The sequence below is a fragment of the Ictalurus punctatus genome, chromosome 15 (genome assembly GCF_001660625.3).
Source record: "Ictalurus punctatus breed USDA103 chromosome 15, Coco_2.0, whole genome shotgun sequence".
Lineage (NCBI taxonomy): Eukaryota > Metazoa > Chordata > Actinopteri > Siluriformes > Ictaluridae > Ictalurus > Ictalurus punctatus.
Genome location: NC_030430.2, coordinates 185774 through 209400, shown reverse-complemented (window position 1 = coordinate 209400; position 23627 = coordinate 185774). Strand labels below are relative to the sequence as shown.

Sequence of the window (23627 nt, the reverse complement as noted above, 5' to 3'; positions counted from 1 at the left end):
TGTCTCATAGCTGACACCCAGGATGAACACTTTACAGTTGGTTATGTGACTGTAAGTCATTCCCTTCAAATGCTATTGAAGTTAGAAACGTGTATAACAATGTAGTAAGTCACATACTACATTGTTATACACGTTTCTAACTTCAATAGAGACGGTCCCTTGATTTCCGCATATCCGCGAATATCGAACGTCCAACGTCACACCAACTTTATTCCAGTGTCAGGTCTCCTGTTTGCTATGAATTTATTGCAAGTAACAAACAGTTATAATGTACTCGGAACGATACATAACCTGCTTGACACTGCCGAATACCGTCATTTCAGTGAGAATTATATATATATATAATTTATATATTTTATAATATTTTTATAAAATAATTTTATAATTAAAATAGGTTTATAATTCGATCCTGTTTTCTACTTATTACTGCTATAGTGAAACGGGGAACTCCTCTGTTGCTCGCACGCTACACGTCACTTTACTGAGGTAGTGACCAAACCAAACCAATCCAAACCAAACCAGTCCAACTGGATAAACCGGAATTCAATCGTATGCGCTTACCCATGTAAAAATACATGTTTGATTTTGTGGAGAAATAACGCTCTATAACATAATTAATAACCTAATTTAATCACTTTTTTCAGGCAAATCCCAGAACACCTATTTAAAGGCCAAAATAGGCTTCACAGAATTTAACCAATCATATAAAAGAATGCAGCCGTCAGCAGCCAATGAAACGCAGTTATAGATCGAGCTGGCGAATGCTGGTGCTTTTCGCATTTTCCTGTAACCCAAGCCCCACCCAATCCTAAACGCGGATCAATACCAGACGGCTCACCGCTTCCTGCTTCAGCGCACTACACACGGTGTGAAATGGCGGCTTCCGCGCACTAGTTAGTGCACTACTGCCTCAACTTGGAGCCATTTGGGATTGAACTCGCCACAGCTTTAGAGCCCGAGTACCTTTCTCAACCTTCACTCTATCCAGTGTAGGGGCACCTTCAACCCGTTCCGCGGCGCACCGGCAGCGGACTCAGCAATACCACTGCATTATATTTATATATAGGAACACTTTTACAAATACAGGCATTATGTCTCTTCTGACTATTAGTAGGTTGTCTCATAGACTTCTTTGTTCAAAGGTAAGAATGATTCACTTCTGAAAACTATCCGATTTCTACCCAATAGGCCGACACAGCTAGCGCAGTTTAGCTGAGAGTTCTGTGTTAGGAATTTTAATAGTGGGTTGGGACTCTGCAGTATCACTGGGTTTGTTGATTGCAATCACACTACAGTTTTAGATAAGATTAGGCCTCTAGCTGTGCTGTTTAATAGAATTATCTACCGTGAAGCGTTTAAAGTTCAGTGTGTGTGTGTGTGTGTGTGTGTGTGTGGAGTGGAGCTACAGTTAGCTAGCTGTCTCTGCCTTGTCTCTGAAACGTCGTCTAGCCGTAAAATAAGTAACATTAATGGTGTTTGAAATCGTGGTTTCACAGCCGAGTCCACGGGTGTAGTGTATATACCGATTCGTTAACAGTTGGCAACGTGCCGCTTCGCTTCGGTCTCAGTTTCTTTAGCCGTGTCTGTGCTTCGCTAGCTAGCAGAACTAGCCGGCTAAGTGCTATGACGTGCCGAGAGCGCGAGTGAGGGGTCGTATCCTAGCTAAACGTATAAAGCTGTTGTCTCTATTATTTTCCTTCAAATGTTCCCTTGTTTCGAGTTTTTGTCCTGTCAGTTATTCGCACATGGCCATCTGGCGTGACCTTCTGTATTTCACTGAAGCACTTTATCTCCGGCGAGCTGCCAGCTCATTGCAGTGCAGGTTTTCCCTTACAGACCATCTCGGTGCCATGCTGTACCACCCGTCTGTACCGCCCATCGTCTGTACCGCCCAAAATCTGTACCACCCATCGCCCATCGCCTGTACCGCCCATCGCCTGTACCGCCCACCGCCTGTACCGCCCACCGCCTGTACCGCCCACCGCCCATCGCCTGTACCGCCCAAAATCTGTACCACCCATCGCCCATCGCCTGTACCGCCCATCGCCTGTACCGCCCATCGCCTGTACCGCCCATCGCCTGTACCGCCCACCGCCCATCGCCTGTACCGCCCATCGCCTGTACCGCCCATCGCCCATCGTCTGTACCGCCCATCGTCTGTACCGCCCATCGTCTGTACCGCCCATCGTCTGTACCGCCCATCGTCTGTACCGCCCATCTGTAACCCCCAAAATCTGTACGGCCCATCTGTACCGCCCATCATCTATAACGCCCATCATCTATAACGCCCATCATCTGTACCACCCATCATCTGTACCACCCATCGTCTGTACCACCCATCTGTAACCCCCATCATCTGTACCGCCCGTCTGTAACCCCCATCATCTATAACCCCCATCTATAACGCCCATCATCTGTAACCCCCATCATCTGTACCACCCATCTGTAACCCCCATCATCTGTACCACCCATCTGTAACCCCCATCATCTGTACCGCCCATCTGTAACCCCCATCATCTGTACCGCCCATCTGTACCACCCATCTATAACGCCCATCATCTGTAACCCCCATCATCTGTACCGCCTGTCTGTACCACCCATCTGTAACCCCCATCATCTGTACCGCCCATCATCTGTACCGCCCATCATCTGTACCGCCCATCTGTAACCCCCATCATCTGTAACCCCCATCATCTGTACCGACCGTCTGTAACCCCCATCATCTGTAACCCCCATCTATAACGCCCATCATCTGTAACCCCCATAATCTGTAACCCCCATCTATAACGCCCATCATCTATAACCCCCATCATCTGTACCTCCTATCTGTAAACCCCCATCATCTGTACCGCCCATCTGTAACTCCCATCACCTGTACTGCCCATCTGTACCACCCATCTATAACGCCCATCATCTGTAACGCCCATCTCTAACACCCGTCTGTACCACCCATCATCTGTACCGCCCATCTCTAACTCCCATCTCTAACTCCCATCTGTAACGCGACTCTTCAGGGATAGACCCATGTCTTCTCTTCTGTAAATCCTACTCAGACCCTCCTGGCTCGTCCTGTGCTAGTGGAGAAGTGATATGTTTGCTGTATTATGCCTGATTGGATAGATTGATGTTTTATGTCTGTAGTAATTGGCTTTAGTGCTTAGAACGGACCTGAGCCATGGTACAGCTTGGGTGATTGTGTCCTTTGGTTAATTCTCTGTCTCTCCTCTTAAACACACTGTATTCATCACATCATCTTTTCAGACTGCTGATGTTGAAACATAACAGGACTTCTCTCTGCCGGACAGAGGAGATGGAAATACCAGCCTTTCCTCACTTCTCAGCAACTTTGATGCCTTTTTGTTCCGCAGGCTGCAGCTGTGTTGTGCACATTGTAGTGGTTTATGTCCTGAAGATACATAGCAGTATTTTGACCCCTGTAGGAATGTTTCTTAATTTGGAAGAAGACACTGGTTCACTGTAAACAAAAGAAGGTTGAGCTGACTGATTAGTCACTCAGAGGTCATTGGGAGCTTAGGCGCTCCTCTTGTGCTTAGCTGTGTACCAATGCTTGAGAGGTCAAAAAAAAGAGGCAGTCTGTAGTTTACACGTGATGAAGTGTACACTAGCAGCAAATTGCCTACGTCTTATTTATTGAAAATAGTCATTTTGGCTTTATAATAGCTAAATGGGTTGGTATGATGCTATGTGTGTTGAGATGCCAAGAGTGGGTTCATGGGTATGTGTTTACACCCCCATTACGTGCATGTCGAGTGTATCAGCCGGTTTGATTTCCCACTGATTGTCTGACTAGCAGAGATGTGTGTTTGGATGTTACACAGTGTGGATGAAACGTTTACCGGTTTCACCATAAAATTTCCTGATGGTTAGTATTACCGTGTCGCTTTTAATTATCATTAAAACCGTGCACGATTATCGTGATTGGAAAACTCGCCCAGCATGAGTCTGACGCAGGCGCAGCGTGTAGCCTTGTCTTTTTCAGCGTAAAAATGGACGCTACAATTAAACACCGGACTCGTCTGCTCAATTCAGCATGAGCCGAACGAGTCGGAGTCGCAGCACAGATCAGCAGGAGTCGGATTTCGTTTATCACGTGATGAAAGTGAGCTGACTGACGATTGTGGAGGAAGGTTTGGTTTAATATAAGCGAGTTTATCATCGTACTGGTGTGTTTTTCATTGAGAATAATAATGAACCCACCATTATAGCAATTGCTGCTATCTCGAAAGCAAAAAGTGAAATGCGTACGGGCCTTCATAGGCGATTTAAAAGCGAGGGGGGAAGGACTGGTATAAAATTGGCTTGACGTTGGACATTTGATATTCACAAATCAAGGGACCGTCTCTAAAGTTACATACGACCTTGGAATACATGTTTCTAACTTTAATAGCATTTGAAGAGAATGACTTACAGTCCCAAAACCTCTTGGAAGGTTAGAAATTCTCCCGAGCATAGTCACTGCCTTCCGCCATGTTCTCTAACTGAACTAGGTGATTTTCTTTACTATAAAAAAGCAAAAAACCGTGGGTGTGCAGCCGAACACCGTGTAAAGGTCCTTTCACACTGAGCGTGACGCGATAAAGCGAAGCGAATTATACACCGAACGTGAACTGATTGAACGCCTTCAGCTACTTCACACCTGTACCACGGGTGCCGCTGAGCGAGAATGCATTTTACGCCTACACACTAGGTGGCGCAACTCACTGTTCAGATGATCGGCCTATTGTCTTTGACCACGGAGAAGAAGAATCACTTAAATGTCAGCGCATAGCACCACAACAAACTGTTAAAGTGCACCTATTATGTTTTTTCAAATATTCCCTTTCATGTAGTGTGTTATAGAGCTGTTTGTGAATGTACAACGTCTGAAAAGTTTCAGAAATCAACGTGCACGTTATTGACTCCCAAAAGAAGGAAGTGGTTCTGAACAGCTGAGTCGAGTCGTTAGTGATTCAGGACTTTACCTGTACTAACCTACATAGGTGTGTAACACAAAACCCCACCTTCGGGATGGTTACCGAAACCCGGTATTAAACGCCCCGGTGTTAAGTTCTGAAAGACTGTAGTATCGATAAGCTCTGACGCTGTCGGTTCTGCTTTCGTACTGGGGAAATTAAGAAAATATATTTCCTATTTATTATTGCTAAATGAACATTATCTTGCACATTTTCTCACCAACTATTTCTAATTTGCGATAATATTAAGACATTCGTCTTCCTATTTTTCCCTAAAATGTTGAATTGTTTTTCACTTTAAATTTTGATCTGGTGTAATTTCACATTGAGGGAAAACATTGTTCTGACGTGATGTATCTTGGTTGAATTTTTTACATCACTAAAACCGCCATTTTAACAGGACTGTGTGGACTCCTTATATCAAAGTTGAAATGAATTGAATTATAGTTCGCTGCAAAGGTCGGGCCAAATTGTCTAGGATGTACTTCAATATGGGAGTGGAGAGTTGATGTTTGAGAGTCTTTGGTCTGTCTGTGTCTTTCTTTCTTGCCTACAAATAGCTCCAGTTTTTCTTTTCTCTTTGGTTTATTCAAAATAGAGCCTGGTTGGCATCTGTTAATTAAAAGATAGTGTAATTAATAAAGTTGGTTCTTTTTATTTCCTGAATTTGCTCACGTTGTGCGATGTGGAACTCTTCTGCTGGCCTGGAGGTGACCCAGCCATGTGTTCCCAGTAGGCTAATAAATCACCCAAAACCACGTAGCAAAATGTGTTCTGGTCTGATGAGACCAATTCCAGAAGGTATAATAATTTCCGTAATTACTAAATGTATGTTTGGTACCAAAAACAGCACCAAATGAACCCCATCCCCATGGTGCAGCACGGTGGTGGCAGCATCATGCTTTAGGGCTGCTTTTTTCATCCAGAACTGGGGCTTTTATCAAGATGGAGAGAATCATGAAGAGCTACAAATACCAGTTGATTTTAGTGCAAAACCTCCAGGTGTCTGCTAGTAGGCTGAAGATATAGCATGACTGTGACCCAGATCATACATATAAAGGCCCTTTCACACTGAGCGTGACGCGATAGAGCGAAGCGAATCGCAGACTAATGGTGCTTTCACGCTGAACGTGAAATGATTGCTTTTGCCTTCAGCTAATTAACGTCTGCGTGATAGATGATGCTGACAGAGCATTTTATACCTGCACACTAGGTGGCGCAACCCATTGCTCAGCTGAGTGGCCTATCGTCTTTGACCCCTGAAGAAGAACCACTTAAAGGTTGGCGTGTAGCACCACAAGGCACACAAACTGTTGAGCACAGAAAAAGAACGAAAATGGATTTGGAACTGGATTTCACTGATTTTATCAGAAAGTTCTGTTCTGGGACACCAGTGGTAACAAGAACTCAACATCCATTCTCTTCTGGAATACTTCTCTTCGGTGTTTACACTGGTTTTCAAAACGGCTTTCTGTGCTGTAACGCCATCAATCTTGCCCTTTTGTGCAACGGCAGCGGCTCCGGGCACATGATCTAAAGCTCGAATCTAACTGGACAGCCCATTTCATTGCGAAGCGACGGGGGAAATCGACACTCTGGTTGAATTATTCATTTATTTATTTAAATCTTGTGTTGTCGCGTGTGATTGTTCGCACCCGGTGTGAATAGCTCCATAGGGATCTATTGTTTTGATTCAAGAGTGTCATACATTTGCATCGCTTGATCGCACTTGGTGTAAAAGACCCTTAAATCAACAAAGGAATGGCTTAACCAAAGGATAATCAATGTTTTTGAATGACCTAGTCAGAGCCCAGACCTTAATCTCATTAAACATCTGTGGCTGTTTTATTTACTTAATTTGCTTGCTTTGCGTAATACAGAACTGTCCTGCTGTCATGGAGGTGACCCAGCCATCTGTTTTTGGTAGGCGTAGATGTTGGACGTCTGATCAGAAGGTCATGAGTTGAAATCCCAGCACTGCCAAGCTGCCACTGCTGGGCCCTTGAGCAAGGCCCTTACCCCTCAACTGCTCAGTTGTATAAATGAGATGAATGTAAGTCGCCCTGGATAAGGGCATCTGCCAAATGCCATAAATGTAACAAAAATAAGTGTTTGTTCTTTAAAAAAAGATTCATATGTGATTACCAAAGAAAACTTGTCCTTTCTGGTGACTGCAGTGTGGGGGAGTGGAAGGAATCTGTGAAGGAATTGGCAGGGGGTTTGAGTTTCCACTAAGAAATTTTGGTGCCAGCCAACATGTCTGGGAATGATAACGTTTACTGGACACACTGGAAAAAATCCAGTCACCTCAGTTCTGTGTTTATTTTTGCACTGTAACATTTTGAACCATCCGTGGTACGTGTGATTGTGGCAGTGGGGGCGTGGTTGAGTGTCAGCTGTAGACAGACAGGAGGCGAGTTAAATTGGCAGGTAACACATTATTCTCACCTGTGTTGGATTAGCCTGAGTTTACCTGTGTATCTGTCTGTGCTTTCAGAGAGAGAGAGAGAGAGAGAGAGAGAGAGAGATTGAAGGAGTCCCCTGAAAAGGGAAAGTAAAAATAGAGGGAATAAAAAGGCCTTTTGAGTTTTATCAGCCTGTCTCCTGCCTCCTTGTTATGATAGTGATATAATAACAACAAAACTATCAAGCACACATTACAGGGGAAGAAAGGATTTGCACAGATGGATTACTTTGTTTAATGCATGTCTGCTTGGTGTTCATTTTTTCACTGGAGATTATCAGACAATTTTTGATTTATAGGACATTTAGAATTTTTTTTGGTCATAAACTGAGATTTGCCGGCTAACAGAAACTCTGGTTCGAGCAATGCGTTATGTCAGGAGATCTCTTTGATGGCATAATAACAATATTGGGACAAAGCAGGACATAACTTTGCTATCAGGTAGTCTCACCCTAGAAATGTCCTGCCTGCTCCAGGAAAAGGATTTGACTGTGAAGGATCAGCCCCTCAGTGAGTAGGTTTAGCCCTGTTTGTATTGGCTGAGAGACTCCAAATAGAATGAAATAAATCTGGCATTATTAAACAAGTCTCATTTTGAAATGAAAATCTGAGTAATAATATATGCAGTGAAATTTTTGACTCATGTATATATTGCTACATTTGGCTCATTTTATTATTTAAATCATAGGTATATTTCATTTAGACTAAAATGGCATTCGGTATACATGCCTGGCCTATACAAAAAACCCCATGGGTTTTAAGTAGCCTGGGTTGAACAGGAACATTTAAAATGAACAAATAAAGTAAAAGCAACTGTGTGCATCTTTTGTAAGATTTCCAAGCTCAGGCTATATAAAGTGTTTAACCGAGTGTGAAAGGAAAGCTGAAAGTACTTTTGTAATGTTTATTTTATTAGTATTCTGATTTTTTAAAAAGTAATGAAACAAATTTTCACGTGTAATGAAATAAATAAACATGTGTTTTTGGGACCTTTTTTGCTAGTGTTTGGAACCTGGCGGCGTTTCTCAGGTTGTCCATATGATGAATGTTTGTAGGTCTTGTATGGACATGTCATTACAAGCAGCAGATGAACTAATTAGATTTTAGAATTGATCAAAACATGGTCATGATCAAGCAGAGTCAAACGTGTGAGAGTTTTAGCTTCCTCCCTGTCTGTCTTACAGTGGTGTTACTTAGGGATTAATATTCAGGGACTTACAGCTCATTTTCTGGCTCTCTATGATTTTGGCTATCTCTTCTGTCTATTTTAAGAGTATTTGAGGCATAATATTTGTAAGAAAAGGACTAGACTTGTTGGCAGTGTAGGCATCCCTGTCCATGCTGTTGTCTTACATTGTTACTTTTATGAGCAGATGCTGATACCTTTTTTATTATTATTATTATTTTATTACTCTAGGTTCAAACTGTCATGTTTATTTAGCATGATCCACCTATATAATTCATGAACTTACTGTTTTCTGCTTTTTGTTCTTCTCCAGAATGCAGCAGGAGTTGTTGTGAGTGCCAGAAATGTTGCTGCATCCACGGTAAGTAACTTGGCCTTATACCACACTACATTGTGTATAGAATATGATTAGGTCCACCACAAACTCCATCTGAATGGATTATGCTTGAAAAAGAAGTATGTGCAGTAGGGATGCACCGAATGTTCTGCACCCGAAATTATTCGGCCGAAAATAGCAAAAAAAGCACTTTCGGTGTTCGGCTGAAAAAGTGAAAAGGCCGAATAAATTTTACCGAACAATGACGTGTTTGATGACGCGACCAGATAGCCTAGCAACCAGAGTGAGACGCGTGAATGTCACGACCTCCCCTTCCGGCAGCGCGCTCGGAGAGATGACGGGGCGAACACGTGCACGAGCTACGTGCACGAGTGCTCAGCGAGCGCATGCTCTTCAGATGTTGACAACCGTGACGCTGTTTACTGTGGACACGTGCGTTTGTTTTGTTTCTGTTCTGTCTCCCACCTGTTTTGTCATTGGTTGTTGTTGGGGGGTGTGGCTTTATTGTTTTCAGCTGCCAGCGCTTAGCACTGATTATATTCGGGATGTATACCGCTCGCACACCTGTACACCTCGCGGAGTATTGTGTCACGTCATGAGACGTAAGGGAGTAGAGTACGGAAGCAGGTAAAGACGTATTTATTTAAGGGCAGGCAGACAAATCCACATCATAATCCAAAAAACGAAGTCAAGACAGGCGAAGGGTCGGGCGAGCGGCAAACAGGCATAAACGAGGCAAAGCAGGAATCAGAGTCGCGTCACAGAAAACAGGGTCACAACACAAAACAAGAAACATGAACTAGTGCTATGGACTGGGAGTGAAACACCAGTGGGGACTAAATGAACTAATCTATAGTTTAAACTAACTAAATCCATCAAGGAACATAACATTAACAACGTATCTGACTCTACTATATCTACTATAATACTCGGCGAGGTGTACAGGGACACGAGCGGTGAATGTCCCCAATATAATCAGACGTATAGAACCCAATAGAACCAGTTTCTGCACTCTTGTCAATGCACTTTTTAATACACTTTTAGTTGTAGTCTACAGAGTGTTCCATTCTTTCAGCAGTCAGTTACAGACCTAACATCGGCTATATCAAAATATTTTTATTTTACTCATTTATTTATTTAAAATTATATTGTGCCTTGTTGGTAGCCGATGCCTGCTGGAATGAAAAAAATGTTCAGTGTTAAATAAAGATTTTGAAATTGTAGTTTTTGTAATTGATTTTTTTCTTGGAAAAGCAAGACAAAATAGTAAAAAGCACATTTTGACTATTTAATTTATGCAGTGGTGAAAAAAATGGCAAAATAAATGGAAAAAACGTGAAAAAATGTGTTCGGCTTTCGGCCAAGTTTTTCTTTATATTCGGTTTCGGCTTCGGCCAAGAATTTTCATTTCGGTGCATCCCTAATGTGCAGTTGATGAGTTATTCAAAATGTTTACTCCAGTTTTTAAAAGTGAAGGTTTTGTGATTGTCTCTGAAATTTCAGGGAGTAGAAAAAAACCGGTTACATTTTAAGTAGAAAATTTGACACCTTAGGTTCATGTGAACTTAATAACCAGGTTGTGGAAATTCATGAAAAATGTTTGGAGTACTCAAAGTCCAGATGAAAATATATCTTCAAGCAGCAATTAAGGGGCCAGTAACTTTGTCCCCACGCCTTAACAATGGAGGAAGCCCAGAAGCCATTGGGACCATTACTACTTGCTCCGATGGAGATATTCAAAATTTAAAGGCAAAAGGTCAAGCTGGTGCTGAGATATCGCCACGCTTCCTGGTTTTAGTAGCACTCCCAAGTTGCTTCTAAAAAATGTCTCATTTTTAAAAAAATAATAAATAAATCAGCATCTTTAAGGAAATCAAGAGGAATAAGAATATTTAGAGAGACTGGTTAGTATAAGGTTATCTACAAAGTTTATTCAGAATACTTCAGTGGTGTAGTTCTTAAAAAATATTTTTTTATTATAAGTATATATATCTCAGCCCTCCCACCCCAAACAATGGTCGAAAAATGACAGAATATAAGTCTGTGTGTTTGTTTGGTCCGACAAGGTATCATTGGCATTTTTGCTGTATTTTGTCGTCTTTTTCACCTCTGTCAGTGTTTGAAATTGGAAAAACTGGGTGCTGCATGTTGACAATGTAGCCTATATATTAGGCTTGCTGCGATAGACTGTGTTACTGGTGTTTGGGCCGCACAGCGATTATATCACTTGCCCACCGCGGCTCCGCCCCACCGTCGTTTTGCCTTTTTATAGTAATTTAGTTCAGTTAGAGAACGAACGCTACAATTAAAAGCCGAACGCGTCTGCTCAATTCAACGTGAGCCGAATAAGTCAGAGTCACAGATCAGCAGGAGTCAGATTTCATTTAGCACGAGTGAGAGTGAGGCGAGCTGACTGACAAGACGAAACTGAAAGCTTTGGTTTCAAAGTTCTGCTTAATATACGAGTCATTGTACTGTTTTGTAGTTGTTTTTCATTAAGAATCATAATGAACCCAACATTCAAGCATTGCTGCCCCCGAATTGCTGCTAATTCAAAGCAAAAGTGAAAGCACTGCTGCACGAACAGTCAAATGTGAGGGGGGGAAATGTGTGTGTGTGTGTGTGTGTGTGTATGTATATATGTGTGTATATATATATATATATATATATATATATATATATATATATATATATATATATATATATATATATATATATATATATATATATATATATATAAATATAAAAACTGGGTTGTTTGGCACATAAAATCCAGACGCATGTATGTGATCTGGGCACACAGAGCAGTATCTGTGAGTAGGAAAACCATCCTCAATGGCCCCAAATACACCACTGATCCTGACCTAAAGCATCACAGGAAAGCAGAATTGCGTTTCTATGACATTGTGTTGCGAAGTAGTTATTATAAACATGTGTCCAAATTTGCCTTATTGGTGACACTAGAGGGTACTCTAAATTTGCCATAGAACTGTTACAACCTATCTACGTAGGCCGCAACATAAATGAGTGTCTCCCCAAATTACCAGTTCACCAAATGCCAGACTCAAAGCCACAGACTCAAAGCCACAGACTCAAAGCCACAGACTCAAAGCCACAGACTCAAAGCCATAGACTCAAAGCCACAGACTCAAAGCCACAGACTCAAGCTGCAGTAGTAGCCAGTAGTTTATTCATTTACTGAAGCCGTCTCTTCAGGGATGATTACAGCCACCCAAAGCGCATATTTCAAAATAAAAAACCTGACGTACCTGTTAAAAAACAAGATCCTGTCTCTGTAACATACACAACTGAGTACAGGCTCACACTCCCTACAGCTTCCTGGCTAATGTTGGTTTCATGTACTGTAGACATACGGTGAAACCGAACCGGTAACAGTATGACCGTGTTCTCGCACTCAACCACAAATCAGTGTCTCAGGATATAAATGAACTCTAAAATCCAGAAAAACGTATGTCAGAAATTTTATAAATTGATTTGCATTTTAATGAGGGAAATAAGTATTTGACCCCTCTGCAAAACATGACTTAGTGCTTGGTGGCAAAACCCTTGTTGGCAATCACAGAGGTCAGACGTTTCTTGTAGTTGGCCACCAGGTTTGCACACATCTCAGGAGGGATTTTGTCCCACTCCTCTTTGCAGATCTTCTCCAAGTCATTAAGGTTTTGAGACTGACGTTTGGCAACTCGAACCTTCAGCTCCCTCCACAGATTTTCTATGGGATTAAGGTCTGGAGACTGGCTAGGCCACTCCAGCACCTTAATGTGCTTCTTCTTGAGCCACTCCTTTGCTGCCTTGGCCGTGTGTTTTGGGTCACTGTCATGCTGGAATACCCATCCATGACCCATTTTCAATGCCCTGGCTGAGGGAAGGAGGTTCTCACCCAAGATTTGACGGTACATGGCCCCGTCCATCGTCCCTTTGATGCGGTGAAGTTGTCCTGTCCCCTTAGCAGAAAAACACCCCCAAAGCATAATGTTTCCACCTCCATGTTTGACGGTGAGGATGGTGTTCCAGGGATCATAGGCAGCATTCATCCTCCTCCAAACACGGCGAGTTGAGTTGATGCCAAAGAGCTCCATTTTGGTCTCATCTGACCACAACACTTTCACCCAGTTGTCCTCTGAATCATTCAGATGTTCATTGGCAAACTTCAGACGGGCATGTATATGTGTTTTCTTGAGCAGGGGGACCTTGTGTGTGCTGCAGGATTTCAGTCCTTCACGGCGTAGTGTGTTACCAATTGTTTTCTTGGTGACTATGGTCCCAGCTGCCTTGAGATCATTGACAAGATCCTCCCATGTAGTTCTGGGCTGATTCCTCACTGTTCTCATGATCAATGCAACTCCACGAGGTGAGATCTTGCATGGAGCCCCAGGCCGACTGAGATTGACAGTTCTTTTGTGCTTCTTCCATTTGCGAATAATCGCACCAACTGTTGTCCCCTTCTCACCAAGCTGGCAATGGTCTTGTAGCCCATTCCAGACTTGTGTAGGTCTACAATCTTGTCCCTGACATCCTTGGAGAGCTCTTTGGTCTTGGCCATGGTGGAGAGTTTGGAATCTGATTGATTGATTGCTTCTGTGGACAGGTTTCTTTTATACAGGTAACAAACTGATATTAGGAGCACTCCCTTTAAGAGTGTGCTCCTAATCTCAGCTCGTTACCTGTATAAAAGACACCTGGCAGCCAGAAATCTTTCTGATTGAGAGGGGGTCAAATACTTATTTCCCTCATTAAAATGCAAATCAATTTATAACATTTTTGACATGCGTTTTTCTGGATTTTTTTGTTGTTATTCTGTCTCTCACTGTTCAGATAAATCTACCATTAAAATTATAGACTGATCATTTCTTTGTCAGTGGGCAAACGTACAAAATCAGCAGGGGATCAAATACTTTTTTCCCTCACTGTAGATATATATATGTGTGTGTGTGTGTGTGTGTGTGTGTGTGTGTGTATGTATAATATTTTGCGACTGTAGAATGCTAAGACTCAGAAGTGAATGCTACAATATGATTGGCTGATGGCCTCCATGTTTAAGTAAACTAGTTAAAAGTAGAAATCCACTCACAGTTTAATACAGCAGTGCAGTACAGCATATTTTAGCTTGATTCAACTCAAGGACTGTGAAAGTTATTTGAATCTACCTATGCCCCCTAGTTTATCTTACAGATTTTAATATTATTTCTCGTTGGCACTAGGGTTGTGCTGATAGACGATGATATCGGGGATCGGCGATAATCAGCGATATTGCGGTAGCTGATGCCTTTGATAATATGTCAAGACGATACTTGGCTCGTTTTCCCATTACTGTATTTGTGGCAGCGGGGGTGTGGTGAAGTGTCTGCTCTGAAAGGAGGGGAGGCAGGTGGAACCAACAGGTAACGCGTCATGATTCTCACCTGTGTGAAATTGGGGAACGTGATTTGTTGTGTCTCGCTGTGCTTTCAGGAGAGAGATCCCCGGAGACACGGGAGAGAGAGAGAGAAAGCTGACCAGCACCGAGCCGTGTGTACGCATGCGTGCGTGCGTGCGTGTGTGTGTGTGAAGTCGAACTGCTTAAAAGTGAAAGTAAAAGAATAAAGCGCCTTTTGAGTTGTTTCAAGCCTGCCTCCAGCTTCCTCATTCCCTCCTCGAACATGGGAAATATTACCTGGGAACTTGGGATGCCTTTGGCGTCTGGTTTAAAACCGAAATACTGCCAAATAGGCGACGTGACGTTTGTCTTTACTACCAACTCCATCTTTGCTTGCCAAATGACACACAGCCATTCTCATTTTCCGTGCGTTGTTTCCCATGATAATCTAATTAAATAAATGAGTAAATAAACAAATCAATAAATAAGTAGATAAATGAGTAAACAAATCAGCAAATAAATTAGCAAATTATAACTGTTGCCCCGTCCCTGTGCACAATAATATCATGTATCGGTGATCTCACCAAGATGAAGATAGGACGATCTGACTACAGAGAAGATCTCCCAGCACTGGCTCATGGGCACTCATAAATTGGGCTGGTAGACCTACCACTTGCCCGGTTCCTCTCTGTACATCACACACGTGCAGAAAAAGCGTTACGTATGCGTGACTGATAACTAAAGTAACTATTTATGCTACATTTGTATTTAAAACAGCGCATCTGTTAGTTATGCATTAAAAAGTGCTGACGAGCCACTCTGGCTATGGATCACAGTTACAGGGGTTTTTAATGGCACAAACATACGGAACCGGTTCGGAGCAATTTGGGCGGCATGGGGTGGAGAGTGGCATCACTGCCCCAATTATATTTGTTATTTCTAAGGAAGGCAAATAGATACAATGTTTATTTTAATGGCACAAATTGCGCACAAACAAACGGCACCGGTTTTGTGCAATTTAGACGAAATGCGGGGAGAGTGATGTCACTGTGTCTAAGGAAGGGAAATAGTTAGTGTCTGTGTTAACGGCACAAACAGTGCACAAGTGAGCGGTGCCGATTTGGAGCGATTTGAGCTACATGGGGTGGAGAGTGATGTCACACAGCCAAAAAATTATGTTTAATAGCGTTACACCCTTTATATCTGTTTTCTTCTCTCCTACTTTCTGTGCTCACATAATGCATTTTAATACCGCCAAATTGCCAATAAAGCTTTTCTCATTGTTTCTGTTTCTGTTGTCAAACAATGGAACAATTATGAAATAGGGACTGAAACGCGGTCCATGGAGACTACATGTTAACCAGCAATCACTTCCAAGCCAATTTCAAGCTGCTGCTCTGTACTACTAAAATCATGATTTATAACCACAACATCCTCTGACAAAATCACTATACGTAAGTTACACAACTGCTGTGCTGTGATTATGGCTATATGTGAAATGATCACTCAAAGTTAGAAGTGAATGAATGTGCTGCTCCTGTCTGCAGGCTCCTATCTATCCCACACTGAACAGAGCAGCCCATCAGAGACTCGTTTACATGCCACTGAATTTGCTGGTACTCTTATGGCCTTTCCTCATCCATCTCTGAACAGCAGTAAAGGAGTAATTCACACTAGAATTAGAGGAAATGGATGAGGCTGAAATGGCCTCAGAACTGACACAACAGGGTGACAGGCATCAAACAAATAACCACAAAAAAAGATTAAATCCAGCACGTAGATCATAATTTCTGATCGGCCACAACCACTAGAAAAATGTGTAAGAGGCTACCAAAGAGTACCTATTTATTTATTTTTATATATATATATATATATATATTATATGGAACCCACTTAGACCCACCTCTTCCATGAACAGCTAACTAACCCCTAAAATGCCAACCCCACATTATCCTAAAGAAAACAAACAAAAAAAAACACCTGCTCTGTCACTTACACCTCTACTCTGCACACTTTGCTTTTCTAGAACTCAATTAAAGACCTCGTATGGTAGCACTACTTGTATTGTCCTCCGCTTGATATATCGCTTTGCTTATATGTCCTCATTTGTCACTTTGGATAAAAGCGTCTGTAAAATGAATGTGTAAGATATTTCTGCCAGAAGTCTGGTCATGATTCAGCAAGCTGTAAAATTAAAGCTATATGCTACCAAAAACCAACAATGTTTTGCAACTGTGCGGTTGAACACAGTGCCTCCTCTTAAGACTGCCCTGTCTGGGTCAAAGAAAAAGAGATCCAGAGAATGAAATGTTAACTACCCTGAAGCATGCAAATTGGGTGAGGACCTTCCTTCCTTTTAACTAGAGAGATCATGGAGAAGTCCACATGAACAGTCGAAAGCCATATAGACTTGACCAGGATGAACAAAGACAAACCTCAATCATGCCCCCACAAAAAAATAAACAATATAATAAGAACTCATTAAGAATTCATCTTGACTCAACCCTATCCAGGTCAGCCAGACTGAAAGCTCAAGAGAGCTAATCTATCTAATAGTAAGAGTGAAATTAAATCAACCCTACAACAATCAAATGGAAGCCAAGAAATCTGCTTGAACACAACTGAACACCCAAAAGATCTTGAAATGGCAGAGACTATTGTCTCTTGCATACAAAGCCTCTCACCTAAAGGCAGGAATAAATTGCGTGTACGTGTACCACCTACCCGATGCAGAGTAATATTATTCAGCAGAACTGTTGTGGTCTTGGAGCCATCTTCACAGAATTGCAGTGATTAGCTGCTGTTTTTACAGTGCAGTTAACACTCCATAAACCCATCACACAGTGCTCTATCAGTGTACCACCTGAAGGCTCTGTGACATTACAAGACGTAGAAGACCTCATAGGTCAGTTGAAATCCCTGATATGCCCTAATGGGTGATTTTAACTGCCACAAACCACTATGGGGACAGATCCATAAGGTAATTGGAAAACCAAATCGAAGGTGTGTAAAAATACTATTGAGGCCTGCAAAAAAGCAGAAAGGCTCTTTAACCAACACCCAATAACAGAGACTCTAACCAAGTTCAATATCTGTGGAGCACAGGCCTGAAGAGCTACCAATGCAGCGAAGAAACAAAGTTGGATGCAAATTGTATCCAGCATAACACTACACCAACAAAAAAAGGTTTGGGGTATGATGCATTAGATGAAGGGCAAAGAAAGCGGATATAAGGAAATTAGCCTTTTCTTTTTAGATTGACCTCAAAGGGGGAGATGTGCAAAATTAATATTTCAACATCTGATCAACTGTTGGTCCAACAATAAGTTGAACTTAATGTATCTTAAGTCTGGCTGGTGTATTACTCCCGTGGCCAGTGGTAATATACTGATGTTAAGCATTAATTATGAGCACAGTAACAAGATCGGACAACTTAAGACAATAAATCATAAATATAGACGAGACACTTGCTCAGACGAGACTTAAACTACTCTAATACACAGAAACTAATCTAACACACACACACGCACATAGCTTTGACAGCATGAATGCCTCCCTGATTTTAACACTCTTTGCAGTTCTTAGATCTTTGACCTAAATGAACCATCAACAATGTAATTTTTGCTTAGTTTAGAAGGGCTCTATTAAATACACCAGCTTCGACAGTACTTCAGGTACTGTACTTGCGTTTAAGTTACTCTAGATGAGGGATTCCGGTGATGGTTGCATTTGAGCGGTGTCTAGGAAGACCAATCAGAATGCTGAATGGAGTAAAGTCTCGTAGGCGGGTTGCTTGATGAGCTTGGCGGCGGTTCTTCTGGTACTGTCATGACTGGAGTCAGGAAGCTTTACAGGAACAGGGTCATGCAGACGTTGATTACAGAACTGTAATTTGTAACACTGTAACTACAGATGTTATTTGAAGAGAACTCACTGAAGATGTTTGTTGAGAGAACTCCTGAAGATGTTGATTGGAGAGCTTCTGCAGATGTTGGTTGAAGAGAGAACTCTTGTAGCCGTTGTTAGTTGATGAGTACTCCCCAAAGATGATGTCTGGGCAAAACTCTCTAAAAGTATTGATTGAAGAGAACTCATTGTGTCCATGCTGTCCAAGGGTTTTACCTTGTCCTAGCTGTGCAGAGTCCGAAGGGTTTTGCTCCAATCAGCATGAAGTTAGGGCGGGGTGTAGCTACATTCTCCACTCATGGCTTAACTCAGTCCATTGTCTTTGTGGTCACATAATTTCATTCCTTCTGTTTTCTTCCTTTTACAGAGTGTGGATCAAACTTTTAGTCCCAACTGTTAGTACCTATACATAACATTCTACTTGATTTTCCTTACTCTCATCTTTCAGGAACATACACACATACCAAACAAGACATATATTGGTTGCTGTTAACACACTACTAATTATCAATCACACACCTGTATTCATAATCAATCATACTCATGCATGTTACACAATCAAATGTCTCATGGTAACTGTGATTATAAACATGATAATTACAGGATAACACATGTTAGAAAACTGGTCATTTCAGTTGTTAATGTATTATTCTTGCAGTCCTTGGTCCTCTAGAATATATGAGGTGTCATGATGCAGTCAGTATGATAAGGACAGGGTGAGAGAACAAAGGGCCTCACCTGTGTCACCTGTGTTGATTGTCCTTGGGACCTGTCTGGGTGAGTCGCCCCCCACTTCCAAAGTTATAGTGCTTTCATCCTGTAGGCCAGCTACCAGGTCTCAGCCAGTGGCCTAGATCAGTGAGTTTAAGAGAAGTTTACTAATCTGTGAGGGTTCATCCATATTTCACACTGAGAACCCAGCAGTCAGTCACAAGCTGTAATTAACTTGGTTTCTTATTCTGCTCGTGTGCTGAGGTCCTACACAGACCACAAATACAGCATATCAAATATCAAGGCACTCTACTTACCACAAAACATGAAATAACAAACAAGCTTGCAGAGACATTCAAAGAGAGCTCCTGAACACAAAACTGCCTCCTTGAATTCCAAGCAACATGTGTACTGCAAGAAAACGCACAACTTGCTGAACTCGAAAACTCCTGAACTCTGTTAAGAAGTCCCGTGATACTGCTGTTGGGCCGGACAAGAGTCGCTATCAGTTTATAAAACACCTCCCACATAGTGTTCTGTCTGTGCTTCTTAAAAACTTGCCTCAACCAAGCAAGGACTATAATGGCCCCAACAATCATCAATCATTCCTGGCTAATTCTCTTTTTAAAACCATGGAGAGGGTGGTTAATGGTTGTTTTGTCTGGAGATTAGGAACTGACGATCAAGTAAGTAGAAACCTGTGTGGCTTTAGACAGGGTGGGAGTGCACTAGATCACCTTGTTAGACTGGATTCTTATGATTTTCCAGATGAGGATGGGTTCCCTTCTGAGTCGGGTTCCTCTCAAGGTTTCTTCCTCTTAAAACATCTTAGGGAGTTTTTCCTCGCCACCGTCGCCACTCAGTGGTTTGCTCAGTTGGGATAAATTCGCACCTTTAATATCTGTATACCATGTTGATATTTCTGTAAAGCTGCTTTGAGACAATGTCTATTGTAAAAAGCGCTATACAAATAAAATTGAATTGAATTGAATTGAATTATGCCTTGTTTAAAAAAGAACATACTGTAGTTGTTTTTTTTTATCTAGAGAAAGCATATGACACAACATGGAAGTATTTCATTTTAAAACCAAATGGGGTTTTAGTGGGCATCGGCTCATTTTTATCTCCAATTTTTTTATCCAGTAGGCGTTTTAAAGTCAGTAGGCTCCACCTTCTCAATCTCTCACACACAAGAACTGGGAGTACCTCAGGGAACCATTCGTTCTGTTACCCTTTTTAGTATTAAAACACTATTGTAAATGTGATTGGGTCTAATATATTGTGCAGTTTTTATTGTTGGCTATTTCTGTATTTGCTACAAGGGGAAATATGTGAATACCACCGAGCAGCAACTATTCATAAATAAAATGTGTGGTCAGTCAGTAATGGGTTAACATTTTTGAAAACAGAAACTCTGTACACACTTCTGCCTAATGCAATCTCTACACCATGAGGCAGAGCTCTGCAAACATGGAGACCACATTAAGGCAGTAACAAGGTTTTTAGGACTTCTTTTAAACAACAGACAGTCTTTTAACTCACATGTGAAATGCCTAAAGAACAGATGCCTTAAGGTTTTAGATATTATAGAGGTGCTGACAAAAACAAAATGGGGTGCAGACTGTACATTTAATACTTTGCCTATACAGCCTATCATACATACAATTGCTGGACAATGTGTACATGGTACTGTGACTTGCCTTGGGAGAATTTAGGACCTCTCCTGTTCAGAGCCTATATATTGAAGCCAAAGCACACTTGCTGAGTTACAGATGCTTGAAACTGGCTCTTCAGTATACAACCCAGCTTAAAACAAATCAGTAAAATCCAGTGTACCCTCCAGTTTTTCATCCTGAACAACTACATTTGTATGAGGCCAGACGAAGTGCATTCTTCCCTACACCTTGCTACCTCCAAAAGCACACCTGTGCTAGTCAAAGCCCTAACTCAGTATGACTCAATAACACTGCATTGTGGCTGTTTTTCTGCCAGAGGACCTGGACATTTTGTTAGGATACATGGCATCATGGACTCAATCAAATATAAACCGATATTAAATGAAAACCTGACTGCCTCTGACAGAAAGCTTAAAACAGGCCGTGGTTGGATCTCCCAGCAGGACAATGATCCAAAACATACATCAAAATCAACACAAAAATGGTTTACTGACCACAAAATCAAGGTCCTGCCCTGACCATCCCAGTCCCCTGACTTAGAAAACCTGTGGGATGAACTGAAGGAGAGTTGTCTAGCGTGGACCTTGAGATTGGAAGGATTTGGGAAGATTCTCTATGGAGGAATGGTCTCTGCTCCCTTGCCTTGTACTCCAGCCTCATCAACTGCATTATACACGACTCTTAACAGAGGGAGGTAGCACAAAATATTGAATAAAAGGGTGCCAATAATTGTTGCACACCTATATTTTACAAAGATATTTTTTGATAAACCTGTTTTGTTTGCAGTTGTTTGATATCCATGAGAGCAGAGGATTTTGTGGGGGGGTTTTAAAATATGTTTGTTTTTTTTTATTTCACAAAAATACTTCAACAATAATAACAAGTTTTCATAGATTTCTTTGCTCATATTTACCAAGGGTGCCAATATTAGTGGAGGGCACTGTACCTGTAGATTTCATTTTATGGTTTATGGTTAAATTTGTTTTGAACTTGCTTCTCTACTGTTCAACACAGTATATGCATGCACAGTTTATGCAATTTCTAAAAATTTTATAGTGAGCTTAGTGTGTGGCTAGTAAAAGCATTATTGACCTCGTTAATGGGCAATTCATTTAAAAATAAAGGACTAAATGCTAATTCTGCGAATGCTGCTTTTTTTGCTCACAAGATTAAATTATACTCATTCTTTAGCTGTTAAATCTGTTTTGCGTGTCTTGGCTTTTGAATTTTCTAACTGCACTTATTTTTAGACTATGTTCTGATATTCTGATCTCTTGACTCTTGCAGAATTTAAAAGATGTCCTGGCAGATCTCATTCCCAAAGAACAGACTAGAATCAAGAACTTCAAGCAGCAGTATGGCAAAACCAACATTGGCCAAATCACTGTGGATATGGTAAGAGAAGTCTTTTTTGCATAAATGTCAATTAAGCGTACTGGTGACAGAATGGAATTGCATTAGATTCACCATAACCGAAACCTGAGTTTATGATGCTTGCCGTATTTTATGTTATTGAAAATGCAGTTGACTTTAGTGGCTTTGGAAGGGTGGAAGTTTGAATGTCAGGACTGTCAGAGAGCTGTATTAGGCCCTTGAGCTATATTTTGGGAGATTTGGCTACTTTTTGAATATGAACACATGACTGGAATATGACAGTGTATATGTTGTGTTTCTGATGGTGAAATCGCACTTGACACTCTTAAACAATCCTGCATTTATTTTTAGTTTTTTTGTACCTACCTGTGACATTTTCTAATGAACCTAGTTGGTTTTATTACCCATAAGTTAAGCTGATTGGTCACAAAGTTAAAATGGTTAGTGAAGATGAATGAATCAACAGTGTAAAGGCACCACACAAGCACTGGGTAATGTCACATGGTAATGTCACATGACCCTCTAGAGAGATTCCTGTGTGACTACTAGTACACTACTAGAAAAGTAATATATTTCATATCCAGTTAATGTTAATATATAAAAAGTGGATATTATATAAGAGCAGTTTGATGTCAGTGATGAAGTAGAAATGCTTGTGTTTGTGGAGAGTGAATGTGAGACTAACAGGAGGATTTTTACAGTTCAGTCAATGTTAATATGAATTAATAACATTCAATAAGTTAATAATCTTACTTTAATCTTCAGACTTTAGTTCATGTGTTCATGTTAATTAGAGTAATGTGTGTTCTGTTGATGAGACCAGTTACTGTCAAACAACCTGTAGAAATGGAGAGAATAAAGCTTTTATTTGAATTTGTTTCAGAATTCTTTTAAATTGATCATTATTAATTTAAAGGAAGGCATAAACGGCAGAACTATCGGTATCGGCCGATATCACTCTGAATAATCGGTTGTCAGTATCGCTGAGATATTTAGTATCGGTGCATCTCTAATTCTAATATTTTATTATTATTATAAATGAGAAAAAATGTAGTTGTACTTCCTGTGGTGTTACTAGATGATTGCTAAGTCATTGCCATGGCATCACTGGTAGTTGCTAGGGTGTTACTATGTGGTTTGTAGTATCCTAATTGGTTGCTAGTATATTTCTAGGTGATTGCTGCTGTAGGTTGTTGCTATGGTATCTGAGGCATATTCCATTTGATTGTTCTGTGGTTCCTAGAGTGTTGTAAAGTAGTTGCTATGCTATTCAAAGTGGTTGTTAATTCTTTAATATGTGGTTTCTGTAGTATCTCAAGTGCTTAAGTCGTAGCTGTGTGATTGCTATGGTACTCCAGGTAATTCCAGGTGTTTGTTCGGTGGTTCCTTGGATGGTTGTCCGCTATTCCTGGTGGTTGATAGGTTGTTGCTAGTTCATTGCCGTTGCAAGGGTGTTTATGGTAACCTGAACTCAACATCAAACCCTGGAGATCTGAGAAGGCAATGTTATGTATGTGTAAAAGACAAAAGCAATATTATGGTATCTGGTAAGGGATTTTCAAAGCTTCTGCATTACTGCATTTTGCAGCCTGTGTGTGTGACACGTGAAGACACGTCCAAATT

General features: G+C 41.2%; 1 protein-coding gene across 1 annotated transcript in view; it reads left to right on the top strand.

Annotated features, from left to right (window-relative positions):
• The first annotated feature begins 949 nt into the window (after positions 1–949).
• The window catches only part of cs (citrate synthase), a 41910-nt gene continuing 19232 nt past the window's right edge, over positions 950–23627 (top strand). The window contains exons 1-3 of the mRNA XM_017487510.3: positions 950–1142; positions 8937–8984; positions 21918–22025. Coding sequence (XP_017342999.1) covers positions 1092–1142; positions 8937–8984; positions 21918–22025 — 207 coding nt within the window. The 5' untranslated portion in view covers positions 950–1091. The remainder of the gene's footprint in view (positions 1143–8936; positions 8985–21917; positions 22026–23627) is intronic.